This window comes from Hypanus sabinus, chromosome 2, assembly GCF_030144855.1.
Source record: "Hypanus sabinus isolate sHypSab1 chromosome 2, sHypSab1.hap1, whole genome shotgun sequence".
Taxonomy (NCBI): Eukaryota; Metazoa; Chordata; class Chondrichthyes; order Myliobatiformes; family Dasyatidae; genus Hypanus; species Hypanus sabinus.
Genome location: NC_082707.1, coordinates 173,302,304 through 173,316,281, shown reverse-complemented (window position 1 = coordinate 173,316,281; position 13,978 = coordinate 173,302,304). Strand labels below are relative to the sequence as shown.

At 37.9% G+C, this 13,978-nt stretch overlaps 1 protein-coding gene across 1 annotated transcript in view; it reads right to left on the bottom strand.

Annotated features, from left to right (window-relative positions):
- mis18bp1 (MIS18 binding protein 1) overlaps positions 1–13,978 on the bottom strand; it is a 44,778-nt gene that overhangs the window by 14,212 nt on the left and 16,588 nt on the right. Inside the window, exons 6-10 of the mRNA XM_059990606.1 lie at positions 12,041–12,128; positions 11,763–11,944; positions 4,101–4,282; positions 3,917–4,010; positions 1,173–2,286 (exon numbers count right to left, since the gene is read on the bottom strand). Coding sequence (XP_059846589.1) covers positions 1,173–2,286; positions 3,917–4,010; positions 4,101–4,282; positions 11,763–11,944; positions 12,041–12,128 — 1,660 coding nt within the window. The remainder of the gene's footprint in view (positions 1–1,172; positions 2,287–3,916; positions 4,011–4,100; positions 4,283–11,762; positions 11,945–12,040; positions 12,129–13,978) is intronic.

The following is a 13,978-nucleotide window of genomic DNA, read 5'->3' as shown; positions in this document are numbered from 1 at the left end:
CTCTTCTTCTCCAGGCCTTGACCTCCCCTCCCCAACTTGGTTTCACCATCGCCTCCCAGCTAGCCTCCTTCCCCTCCCCCTACCTTTTCATTCAGGTGTTTTCCCCCTTCCTTCTCCATCCTGAAGAAGGGGTCTTAGCCCAACATGTTGACTATCTATTCATTTCCATTGAAGCTGCCTGACCTGTTGAGTTCCTCCAGCATTTTGTGTGTGTTGCTGCAGAGAATTTCCAAATTTTAACTGAAAAAGTAGTAAGAAATTATTTAACTGAGCAATTATGGCATTGGTACCTTGAAATCAAACATTATTATTGAATTAGGAGGAATGAACTAATAACTCTGGTGCTATATAGTTTGACAAGGGAGTAAAACAGGAACATCAGAGGTCTTAACCAGGTGTTTTCAAAGTATATTGTAGCACTGCTTCGTTCTGGGCCACTTCAATATTGTCCAAAAGATACTATTTCTGAATTATTGGGCTAGATCTATACAGGTGTATGCTGCTTATCGTCTGATCGCATATAAGTCCATAGTCCTGATCGGAGAACGTGACGTAGTGGACGTAACCAATCTCGTGTATTGTGCGTCTCTTAAGTGCAGTAGATATCACTCTGTTTAATTTTCTTTTGAAAATATTATTTAGCCAATACAGGTACACGACAGTACTCCCTATAGGTTTGCTAAGTATATAATATAGTGTTCACACACCCACATCTAAACCACATAACATCCGATTTCACAGAACATGTCATGGACGTTAAGCAACGCATACCTGTATTTCTTTTCTAGAAGTTAACAAACTAGATTATTTTCCTGTTTAAACCCGCCTTCGAACCTGTCTCTCATTGATCAGGCAGAACTGTCTGCCTCTTGGATTGTAGTTTGGCCCTCAATACTAATAATTCAGGCAGCACCAACCCGCATTGGCATTATTGGCATATAACTACTAGAAACACATCCGTGCCTAGTAATTCTCACACAGGTAACAGTCCTTGCTAAACACATATCAGATATCCAAGCTCAGTGGACAAAAGGATTTACCAAACATATTCCCAGCACTTGCAGTTGTTTTGACTTGTTTTAAATAGTAAAGGATACAAAGATAAATTATCAATAAATTGGTTTGGAAATAAAAGCTTTGAGCATAAAAGAAAGAGGAAATACATTTCTTACTTGTGTAGACAGTGGAGTTCTTTCTTAGTCCAGTATTCTGCTCCAGGATCATCAATAACATGTAGAGTTTGTTGTACTTTCTGACCAGACATGGAACACAATTCTGATCTTGTATCTGCTGCTGCTCTATTTTTGGGTGCTGCCTTTTCTAAGGATATTGCTGAATGTTTTAGTTTTCTTTTTGCACTAACTTTGGTATGTTTTGCTTCAGTCAGTGAAACATCTGTAGTGGATGATAGAATTCTATTGAACTGATTTTTCTGTTTTCTTTTTGAAGATTGTTGATTGCACTTTGACACAGTGCTTCCGCTATTATCATCACTTAGTTCTGCTGCATCTATTTGAACCAAAGACTCTTCAAACTGTGACTCTGAGACTTGCTTATTAACTTGTTCCAAGCTTTGCTTATAGACAGACTGTTTGAGATTCATTTTTCTCGATTTTCTTTTAATATTAATCTTGATACCTTCATTGGACTGAAAAGTCTCATTTTCTGTTGGACTCAATGAAATAGTTTTGTTGATTGATTTTGAAGAACGATTTATCCGTGTGCGCCTTTCAGAAGCATACCTTTCATTTATATCCTTCATTTTAGATGAATCGGTCACTTTTGCGGGGGATAGATTTCTTTTCTCATTCTGGCTTTTTTGGATGTTCTGCGATGACATGCTTGATTTTACAGTTCTATTTCTTAATTTGTAAGTATCTTGATGTTTTGCTTTTGTGGATCTTAGCTCAGATTTGTGTTCATAGATGTCACTCTTGCTTGTACTTTCCATTTCAGATGAACTAGTTGTAGTTACAGTGACCAATTTATTGCCTTTCTGGGCATTTTTCTGAACATCGTGTCCAAGTTCACTTAATTTTACTGTTTTGTTCATTAATGAATAAGGATTGGGAACTGGGCTCAAAACAACAGTAGGGTTTAAGTAATTATGCTTTTTGTTCTTTTTATTTTCGGTATTCAAAGTAAATCCATCTGTTCTTAAAGTGGTTTGTCTTGGCAAATGCTTCTGTGGCTGTTTACTTAGGCTATATTTCACTGGTTGATTTTTTGATTTTTCTTTTGCACCTTTTGTCTTTTTGGCATTTCTTTCCATCTTTAAAATATGATCTATGAGAAAATACATTACAAAATATACCTGTAAATCTGGTATTAAAATAAAGTGAACATCTACTGTAAAGGATGTTAGTCTTTGATATTCCATGAGAAATCTATTGTAATAGTGATATTTTTGCACATTTTTCCACTAACAACACACTAGTTTGTTGGTTTTGCTGAGGAAACTTGCAACATCTGGAATTGAGATACCCCTTCTTGCTTTTAACAAAATAAACCAATGTAGCGTACCATTCCAAAAATACGCAACTGAAATGCAGATTGCTTTATGCATTTATTGAAGGGCAATACAAACAATATTTGTCATTCCATTAAGTTAATAACATTTTCAGGTAAGGCAAGAATGTTTAACAGCACATTGAAACAACTTACTATTCTATCATTCTAAATGAACACAGAGGTCACTGAGGCAGGAGATTTCAAAACAATAATCTTATACAGACCTTGCTTATGCCACAGCAGGTAACAGATACTCAGCTATATACTGTCATGGACTCTAAATTACAATTTCTGAATAAAACATGTACAATGTACTGCATCTAAAGCAAAACATCATTACTTTGAAGGAAAATCAAAATCTGATTACTTTACTAGTAAATGCTCTGATCTGACCAATTGTCTGATATTTGCTGATCCCAAGTATCTATGGAGCCTTGGTTCATATCAGAAAAATCTTCAAATATCTCGAAGAGCATCTATAATATCTGTTGCTGTACTCTGGTGACCCAAAAGACTGCACTCAAAATTACTATAATGCAATTAACAAGAAATAGTTCCAACGTTGTCAAGCCGAGGAGCGGTAGTTGGGACAAGCTCCCACGACCTGAAAGTGCTCCTCACGGCATGCACCTCAAATAGCCTCTGACAACCAAGTTCAACTAGCCTCTAAGCCTGGTAAAACTGTTTCTACTGACAGGAGAAGGGGCAAAGGCGAGCCCTAGCACCTTAAAATCAGTGCTTCGGGTAGATGGAGCTCATCAGCCTGGGAAGGCAGTCCATCTAAGAGAGGGAAAACTCTGATTTCAAACCTCCGCTGCCTTGCAGCCATACCTACTCATGGGAAAGGTTTTGGGAGCAAACCCTGAGGACGAATCCAGAGCTGGAGTCCCTAAGGCAGTCCAACATTGCCTTCAACCTCACTCTGGCAACTTCTGTGACGACACCGGTGCCTTTCCTTTCTCTTCCCCCCCCCCACATCTCCCATCCAGGTACACTTCTCTCAACTGCATCTGTGATATATCTCAACAATATTTTATGACAAAAATACAAAGTTCTGGAGGAACTCAGCAGGTCAAGCGGCATCTGGACATTTAGTCTGAGTCCTGATGAAGGATCTTGACCCAAAATGTCACCAATCCTTTTGCCTCCACAGATGCTGCCTGACCCATTAAGTTTCTCCAGCACTTTTAGTTTTTGTTTTTGCTCCAGATTACAGCATCTGTAGTCTCCTGTCACCCTTTCCAACAACCTGGGCTCAGTTTCATTAACACAAGGATTTGTAGAGTTTGTTGTCAACACGAACAATTGTAGAAGCAAAGAAAAATAAAACAAAAATAAAATAAAATTTAAAATATGAACAAGCATGCATTATAGAAATATTTACAATAAAGTTGCATTTCCTTACTTTTAGTTTTCTTTCCAATTGGTTCTTCAGTGTGATTTTTTGGTTTTTGATGTTGATTTGAGTTCAAGGGATTTTCAGTTCGGCTATTCATTTTCTGTATTTTTATTAGCACAAATACAACAAGATTTAAATTACTTCAAAGTCACAAGTATTTGTCTATTTATTACAAAAAATATCTACTTACTGTAGTATCAAGTTTAGGGGGAGTCAAATAATTAGTTCCACCCTCAATGACAGTAACATTCAAGTCATTGTCAGTAACTAATCGCTGTCCCCGCCAATATTCCATTGGTGCTTTAATGCAACGGCCACTACGGCTGGTCAACAGGCCCCTCTGTATTGATACTTCCATTGAAATTTTAAGATCTATTTAAAAAAAAATGAAAATAATTTAAATATATTTCAGAATGAATATCTAAACAATAGTGTTGGAATGTACAAGAGGAAATTAAAAGTTTCGCTCTTGCTATGACTATAGCATGAATAAAGAAGACACCTTCAGCTATTGCCTGGATATTGGTAAATAGCAATTCTAGCACTACCGACAAACTCCCTGACCTACTACGCCTTTGATTTCCTTTTCCAAACAAAACCTTTATTGTTCACATAAAACAGTACTGTGAAAAAGTCATAGGCACATACATACAGCTAGGGTGCCCAAGACTTTTGCACAATACTGTATTTGACAACGTGGGGCAGACAGCGCATTTGTAAATCTTGCAGGGCAAAGGATGTTGGGAATGGTGAAGGTGGAGTACTGCAGGTGGGGTGTAGAACAGATGGCAGAGAGCGAGTGCCGGGGTGGAGGGGTGGCCTGGGTGCACATGCACCCAACTCTGAGACACCAGGCAAGGTCATTTAATTCCAAATAATTGTTTTATTAATCATTACAGAATTTCTCCCTGGTGCTTCCTGCTCTTTCCCCGCTTTCTTCCACTTTTCCCAACCATGATTCCCCTTTCTCTGCCCCCTTCCTACTTCGTCCACAATAGAGGCCCATATCAGACTAGGTTTATCATCACTCACATATGTCACAACATTTGCTTTTTTGGGGGCAGCAGTACAGTGTAATACATAAAATTACTACAGTACTGTGTAGAAATCTTAGGCACTCTAGCTCTATCTATATATGTATATGTATGTGCTGAAGCCTTTTGCATAGTACTGTAAATAAAAAGGTCTTATGTGTAACAATTTGTATTCCCATATAGGACTCAATGGTCATAGAATCAGCCCTACAGCCGGGAATAAGTCCCTTCAGCCCAATTCATTTATGTTGACCAGTGCCTTCCTTTGCTGGTCCCACTTGCCTATATTTGGTTCCTATACCTCTAAATCTTTCCTATACATATATCTGTCCAAATGTATTTTAAGTGTTGCACTTGAACTTGCTTCTGTCTAAAGATAAACTTGCTCGATTCTATTCTCATATTAACCCTCAATGTGACAGATGTCATTCAGAAGTGGCCTCATTGACCCATATGTTTTGGTCATGTCCCACTTTACATAATTACTGGAAGGACATATTTACTACTATTTCCTCAATTTGGAATATAGATTTACAACCTCATTTTATTACTGCAATTTTTGGCATACCAAATGAAGATGGTAATCAGTTTTCCCCTTCAATCAGACGAATGATTGCTTTTGTAACATTAATGGCCAGAAGGTCTATATTACAAAATTGGAAAGAAGTAAATCCTCCTACCACGTTTCAGTGGTTTTCTCAAACTATTTCTTATCTGAGCCTGGAAAAAATTAGAAGCACTATTTTTGACTCATCAATTAAATTTGAAGAAACTTGGAGACCGTTTATTCGACATTTTCATATGAATTAATTTGGCCTTTTTCAGACCTTCTTTCTGCTTATTCATGTTCAGGTATGGAGTTCTGGAGTTTGTTGACACTATCATATACTTGTAAACTATTATTATTGCCCATGTTAGTTTAGTTTAGTGTTTTATTTTTCTTAATATATACTTTTTTCACATATTTTCAAATTTTTTTTTTCTCTTTTAATGGTTATTTTTGTTTTTTTTCATATATAATCATATGGACTTGATTGATTAAGGTATTTTTTTCTGTTGATGTTTAATAGGATATTGTTATCTTATTATCAATGTGATTTCAAGTCTATTGTATTCATAATTTACTCATTATTATGTTATGTTTTTTTTATATGTATATATGAAAATCAATAAAAAAATTGAAAAAGAAAGAAAGAACTTGCTTCTGCCATTTCCTCTGACAGGTCATTCCATATACTCAGCGCCCTCTCTATTGAAAACTGTCCTCTCTGAATCAGAATCAAGTTTAATATCACCGGCATGTATAATGAAAGTTGTTGTTTTGTGGCAGTAGTACATTGCAATACATAATTATAAAAATTATAAATTAAGATAATAAGTATAAATAGAAAATAAGTTTTAAAAAGTAGTACGAGAGAGAGGAAAAATACTGAGGAAGTGTTCATAGGTTCATTGCCTATTCAGAAGTCTGATGGCAGAAGGGAAGAAGCTGTTCCGGAAATGTTGAGTGTGTGTATTTTGGGTCCTGTACCTTCTTCTTAACGGTAGCAATGAAAAGAAGGCATTCCTGGGTGATGAGGTCCTTAATGATGGACACTGTATGTTTGAGGCATTGCTTATTGAAGATGTCCTGGATGCTGTGTAGGTTAGTGCCCATGATGGAGCTGGCAGGATTTACATCTCTCTGCAGTTTATTGCAATCCTGTGCAGTGGCTCCTCCATGCCAGATGGTGTTGCAACCAGTTAGGATGTTCTCCACAGTACCTTTGTAGAAATTTGCAAATGTCTTTGGTGATATACCAATTCTCCTCAAACTCCTAATGAAACATAGTTGCTGTCATGTTTTCTTTGTAATTGCATGAATATATTTGGCACCGGAATATACTGAGAAATACTGACACCCAGGAACTTGAAAATGCTCACCCTTTCCATTTCTGATCCCTCAGTGAGAACTGACGAGTGTTCCCTCAAATTGTACTTCCTGAAGACCACAATAAATTCCTTGGTTTTATTGACGCTGAGTGCAAGGTTGTTACCGTAACACCACTCAACCGGCTGATCAAACTCCCTCCTGTATGCCTCATCACCATCTGAAATTCTGCCAACAATAGTTATATCACTGGCAAATTTATAGATGGCATTTGAGCTGTACCTCACCACAAAGTCGCGGGGGTACTGAGGATAGAGTAGTAGGCTAGGCACACATCCTTGGGGTGCGCCAGTGTTGATTATCAGTGGGAGGAGATGTTACTTCTGATGCTCACAAACTGTGGTCTCCCGGTGAGGAAGTCAAGGATCCAGTTGCAGAGGGAGGTACAGAGGCCCAGGCTTATTGATTAGAACTGAGGGTTGATTGTGTTGAAGCTGAGCTGAAGTCAATAAATAGCAGCCTGACACAAGTATTACTGTTGTCCAGGTGATTCAAAGTTGAATGGAGAGCCAGTGAGATTACATCCGCTATCGACCTATTGTGGTGATAGGCAAATTGCAGCAGATCCAGGTCCTTGCTTAGGCAGGGGCTGACTCTAGTCACGACCAAGCACTCAAGAGTACTTCATCGTAGTAGATGTGCGTGCCACTGGGAGATAGTCATTAAGGCAACTCACCCTGCTTTTCTTGGCAACAGATATGGTTATTGCCCTTTTGAAGCTGGTAGGAACCTCTGACTGAACCAGTGAGATTGAAGATGGCCTTGAACACTCATGTCAGTTGGTTGGCACAGGTTTTCAGTGTCCACCATCAGGGTCTGACACCTTGCAATGATTTATCCTCTTGAAAGATGTTGAGACAGAGATCACAGCGACACCAGATGCTGCAGGGATTTCATAGATGTAGTTTTATTCTCCCTTTCAAAGCATGCATAAAAGGTGCTGAGCTCACAAGGGAGTGAAACATCAGAGCCATTCAGGATGTTAGGTTTTGCTTTGTAGGAAGTAATGGCCTGCAAACCCTGCCAGAGTTGATGTACATCTGATTCCTCCTTTAGCCTCAACTGGAATTGTTTCCTTTTTGCTCTTAAGGTGTTCTTCTGTAGGTTGTACTTGGACTTTTTGTATAGTTCTGGATCATCCATGGCCTTTGATTTGGGTTTGTCCGGTATTTTCTTGAAGGCACACACTCATCCACAGGTTTTGATGAATTCGGTAACAACTGTGGTGTATTTATTCAGACTCAAAGATGAACCCCTGAATATTGTCCAGTCCACCAACTCAGTAGTCCTGTAAGCACTCCACTGCTTCCCTTGACCATACCATCTTGCCCCTCACCAGTGGTGTTGTGGTCTTCAGTCTCTGCCTATACGCTGGGAGTAAAAGTATAGCCAGGTGATCAGACTTTCTAAGGTGTGGGTATGGAATGGCACAGTAAGCCTTCGTGATGGCGGTATAATAGTATTCAAGTACATTGAGTCCTTTGGTTCCAGAGGTGATTATGTTGGTGGTAATTGTCCCCAGTCATCTTCAAGCTGACCTGCTTGAAATCCCCCACAACAAAAGGGTGCACTTTTTTATGCCTGCTGATTATGGAGCTTAGTTCTTCCAGTGTCCGCCTGATGCTGGCCTGCGGTGGACTGTACACTACCACCAGGATGATGGCAGAAAACTCCCTTGGCAGATAAAAAGGACGACATTTGACTGGTAGCTGTTCCAGGTTGGGAGTGCGGTACTGAGACAGAACTGCCATGTCTGTGCACCACGATAGTTAATTATAAAGCATTCTCCACCTCGTCTGCCTTTAAAAGTCTGAGCTGTCCTGTCTTTCTGGTGAATGGTGAAGCCTTTGAGCTGCAGTGCTGTGTCTGAAATGGCTAGGGATAGCCATGTTTCCATGAAGCAAAGTGCACAGCAGCCCCTGATGTCTCTCTAATACAGCAATCTTGTCTGATGTTAACTTTATTTTCCAGAGACTGTATATTCGCCAGAATTATAGAGAGGAGTGAGGGTCTAAAGCCTCTGCATTTCAATCTCACTTGAGGCCTAGCACGCTTTCCTTGCTTCCTTATTCTTAAAGGGAAACTGCAGTCTGTGATCCATCGATTTTGAGTATTGGCAGATTTTTTAAACGCCTTAAAGCAATGCTGAAGTAGCTATGGGTGTGACTGTGAATTTCAGCTGTAGTAGTCCTGAACGGTCTACTACATAAATCTTTCCTCACTAACCTTAAACCCTTATCTTCTACTTTAGACTATCTCTGAGAAAAAGACTGTGGCAGTCCATCTAATCTATGCTGCTTGTGATTTTACAGCCCTCTATAGTGTCATTTCTCAGTTCCTACTCTAAAAACAATCCCACCTTACCCATCTCTTCTTATATGTTATGCCCTCCAATCCTAGCGACAACCTTTTGAGTCTCTTTACATTCTATACAGCTTAATCACATCCTTCCTTTAGTAAGTGAAGAGAAATGCTCACAATATTCCAGTTGTGCTAACATCTTGTAAAGCTCCTGTTAGAATCTAATGCTTTGCTCACTTATCGATACCATGCAGATAAACTTCTTTGAAATTAACACACTCTTAAATGGCAGTCACATCATTCCAACTCTCTTTTGGAAGAACTACAAGCAATATAGGGCTGAAAATAAAATGGCCAAGTTAGAGCACAAAGTATTTTAATTAGTTTATTATTGTCACATGTATGGGATACAGTGACAATAACAAACTAATTTGCATACCATCTGTACAGATCATGCCTTCAGGTTGGAGGCTACCCAGATGGAATATGAGGTGCTATTCCTCCAACCTGAGTTTGGCCTCATTGTGGGCAGTAGAGGAGGCCACAGAGATATCTCAGAAAGGGAATGGAAAGTCAAGTTGAAATAGGCAGCCACTGGGAGATCCTGCCTTTTGTAGTGGACAGAGCAAAGATGCTCAACAAAGTGTTCCTCCTACCTGTGACGGGTCTCATCTACAGCATGGCAAGGAGGCTGGACCAGAAGCACTGGTACAATAGGTGTCTGACAGAATTGTTTATTGGCCCTTATTGCAAGAGAATTTGAGTACAAGAGTAAACATTTCGCTCCTATCATATAAAACTTTGGCAATATGGAGACAGGGTCTGCAATACTGTGTGTAGATCTGATCTCCCAGTCCAAGGAATAAAATACTTGCTACAGAGGGAGAGTGGTAAAAGCTCACCAGACTGATTCCTGTATGATGAAAGAGTAAGCAGATTCGATTTATACACTCTTAAATTTAGAACAATGATTTTTAATGCCATTTGTACATACAAAACTTTTATGTCATTTAATATGTTTGACATGGACAAAATATTCACTTTAGCTGGTTGCCCAGAACAAGGGTTCATTGAATCAAAATAAGGGATTGAGCATTAGGAAGGGTTATGAGCTTTGTTTTTTTTTACATTTAATGCACAGTATATCATGGAGGTTTAATCGGTAAGTATATTTGATTATGATCAACAGATTTTTAAATATTAAAAGAATCAAGGAATATGGTACTAGTGCAGAAAATGGAACAGAGGTGAAAGATTTGCCGTGATCTTATGAAATGTTAAGATATATATGAGGGGCCCAATGGTCTAGTCTTGCTTTTCATTCCTCTTTTTTCTTGTTTTACTTTATTCATGCACAAGATGGATATCAAACAAAGGCAGATCATTGGAATTGAGGTACAATTTAGCCATAATTTGTTCAAAGTACCAAGAGGAATATGTCTCATGCTATTCAAAACATTTCTAGATTATGCTTTGTAGATGAATCAAGGGATACAGGGTTAGTGAAGGAAAATGGCACTGAGATATAAAATCGGCCACCATCTTAATGAATAACACAGATAGCTCAATGGTCACCTGGCCTCAACCTGTTCCTGCTTCTTCTGCACTTAAATTGAATTTATTTGACTCTTCAGATAGATTATGATTTGTCATATGATTCTTAAAAAAATTGCACATTTCTATGAGATCAAATTATCTTATTAGATTTCGGGATGAAAACTGGCTGCCATTATTGGTAAGACATCTTCCTACAAATTTCTTAACTCAACTTCCTACTCCACCAATACAAGCCTAATACAAGTATACTCATGATATACTACATGACGTCAATTCACACTCATTAGATCATATGATGTCAATTCACACTCATTAGATCATATAATTATCAAAGAACATTTTTATAATGAATAAAATAGTCAAAAAGCGCAGAAAAAGAAAACATCTTTCCACAGTACTGCCAGGCCATTGCAGTTCTACTTTCAATTGGTCCAAATTTGCAAGGTACCTTTGATTTCATCAGCAGACAAGGGCAATTAAATCTAGCACAAAAAGGCCACATTTCCTCTACAGTTTGATGCAACTACCTTTGAGATTACCAAATATTGCACAAACTTGCTATGATTTAGTATGGCAGCTGTCAGAAAATGCAGAGAGTAGTGGACAAGGCTCAGCACATCACGGAAACCAGCCTCCCTTCTACGGACTCGGTCTATACTTCTCACTGCCTCAGTAAAGCAACCTGGACATTCTCTCTTCTCTCCTCTCCGATCAAGTAGAAGATACAAACACTTGAAATCATGTACCACCAGGCTCTAGGACACCTTCCAGCCCACCGTTATCAGACTCCTGAACAGACCTCTTTTACAGTCAGATAAACTCGTCACCTCACAACTTACCTTGTTACCTTACACTTTATCGTTTGCCTGCACTGCACTTTTCATGGTAGCTTTTATATTTTATATTTTATTGTTTTACCTTATTCTACCTCAATACAGTGTGCAATAATTTGCTCCAGATGAACAGTCTGCAAGACAAACTTTTCACTGTATCTTGGTACGTGACAATATCAAACCAATACTAAGCTTACCAGTCTCATAGTTTGTCTTTTTATGCTTTTCCTTTGGCACCCTCATGTTAGTGAGCTTTTGCCTGGTACTTGCAGTCTCAGATGTTGATATTATATCTTGTGATTTCAATGATTTCATTGAAGATAATTTTGGAATTCTGGCATTTTTAGTCTTTTTTATGACTGGATCTTTAGGCTTTTCCCTAAAAATAAAAAATATTATTAAAAAAACCTCAAGATATAGCAATATTTTAAGTCTTGAATTTTCAAAATAGGTTTAATTTCTTTGCACTGTGTACCTCCTACTTTCAAGGAGTTGTTCAATACGATCCTCCCAATTCAATGGAAAACCATGAAAGAAGTGCTTTAAGGAAGAGTCAGAGAATCCTGTTTTATCAAAAAAAATGTTGGAACAATGAAAGAAGAAATGGAGTCAAACACGCACTGAAGGAGAATGAAATAATTGTTACCCTGGATCTGATACAGCAGAAAAAAATCACAATAAGACAAACAATGCAATTATAAAATTTTTAAAAATGCAATAAATATAAATACATTAGATTGTTTATATACATTGATTGTATAAAGTTACAATAGTCACAGGAATGTCTGCACATAAGGTGAAAGGATTTGGTTTCTTTGTTTTTGAAAAAAGAGATTGAGAAGTGGAATAATGAATGCTTTTTAAAATCTGGGAAATTTTGTCACTGTAGACTTGGAGTCCTTTACTTACGTGGAATAACAGAAACTAAAATTACCACCAATAATATGCCATATGGTCAATGGATAAAATAACAGAATTTAGAAAATCTACAGAACCTGACTTTATCCCTGTTAGCATTTCTATCTGAGATCCTGTAGGTTATAGATTATTTTTTAATTAATGTAGATCTTGCCACTACTACTTTTCCAGACAGTTCAGATCGTCCCACCCCCACCAATCCATATGGTAAGTTTTCCCTCTTAATCTAAATTGACCCCATCTAGTTATTGACTATTTTGTTAAGGGAGTCATATTAATTCATTTACACATAATGTCAGACTCCCTCTTTCAATTAAGCAACCCCAGCGAAGGCAGTATTCTTTTGATTGAAAATTCTTCAGCTCTGATAACATATTCATAAATCCCATTGGCATACTCTCTGGTACTTATGCCTTTCCTATATTTTGGGAACCAGAACTACGCACAATGCACCGGCTGTGGAATTTCTAGTGCTTACGTGAACTTGCATTTTAAACTCAGTCAATAGTCAAATCTCTGTATGTTTTCTTAACCACCTAATTTATTTTTCCCCACCTACCTGGCTTCACCTATCACCTTCTAGCTACCCTCCTTCCCCCACCCACCTTTTTATTCAGGCATCTTATCCCTTCCTTCTCAGTCCCGAAGAAGGGTCTTGGCCTGAAACATTGACTGTATCTGCTTTTCCATAGATGCTGCCTGATCTACTGAGTTCCTCCAGCGTTTTGTGTGTGTTAAATTATGTACATGTTCTGTTAATTTCAGGGATCTGCAGACATTCACTCCTAGATCCCTATTCTTCCAATATATTGTTATATCCATCATTTTACATGAATTTCCTTGTCTTATTTCCCTTTTTCATGTGCATTATCCCACTTCTCTATCAGATTACATTCTATTTACCACTCTTTCCATCAATCTAATTAGAAATTGGTACTTCCATGTCGCCTATAACTCATTCGTTCAATTAATCTATACATCAAATTTGATGTTACCTCTAAACTTAATCATAGAATCTACACTTAAGATAAATCATATATATATTTCCTGAAATTCACTAAACAGTAATTAATGTCTTGGCCAGAAGACTGTGGTGGTACTTCTATGCATCACAATAAACCTTCAAAAGCCAATGGACAAACATTTGAACATAAGAAATAGAAGCAGACCATTCATAAGATGATAACTGATCTTTTAACTGAGCCTCACTTTCCTGCACTAAACCCATATCTTTTGATTTCCTTAATCTCCAAAAAAATTACCAATCGCAGGTCTGCAGAATCTACACAACAACTGAACTTTTATACCCTGAAATTCTTAAATCTGCCATTAAGTTTAACCGCTTATTTTGGTTTTGTGGCCCTTGCATCCATCCTGAAAAATCCCATAAGAATTTTGTGTTATAATGGAAGTATTACTGATTTCATATTCAGGTGATTGTATTGGGAAAGAGAAATTTGAGGCTAATTGGCAACAGAAGATACTGGAACACCTT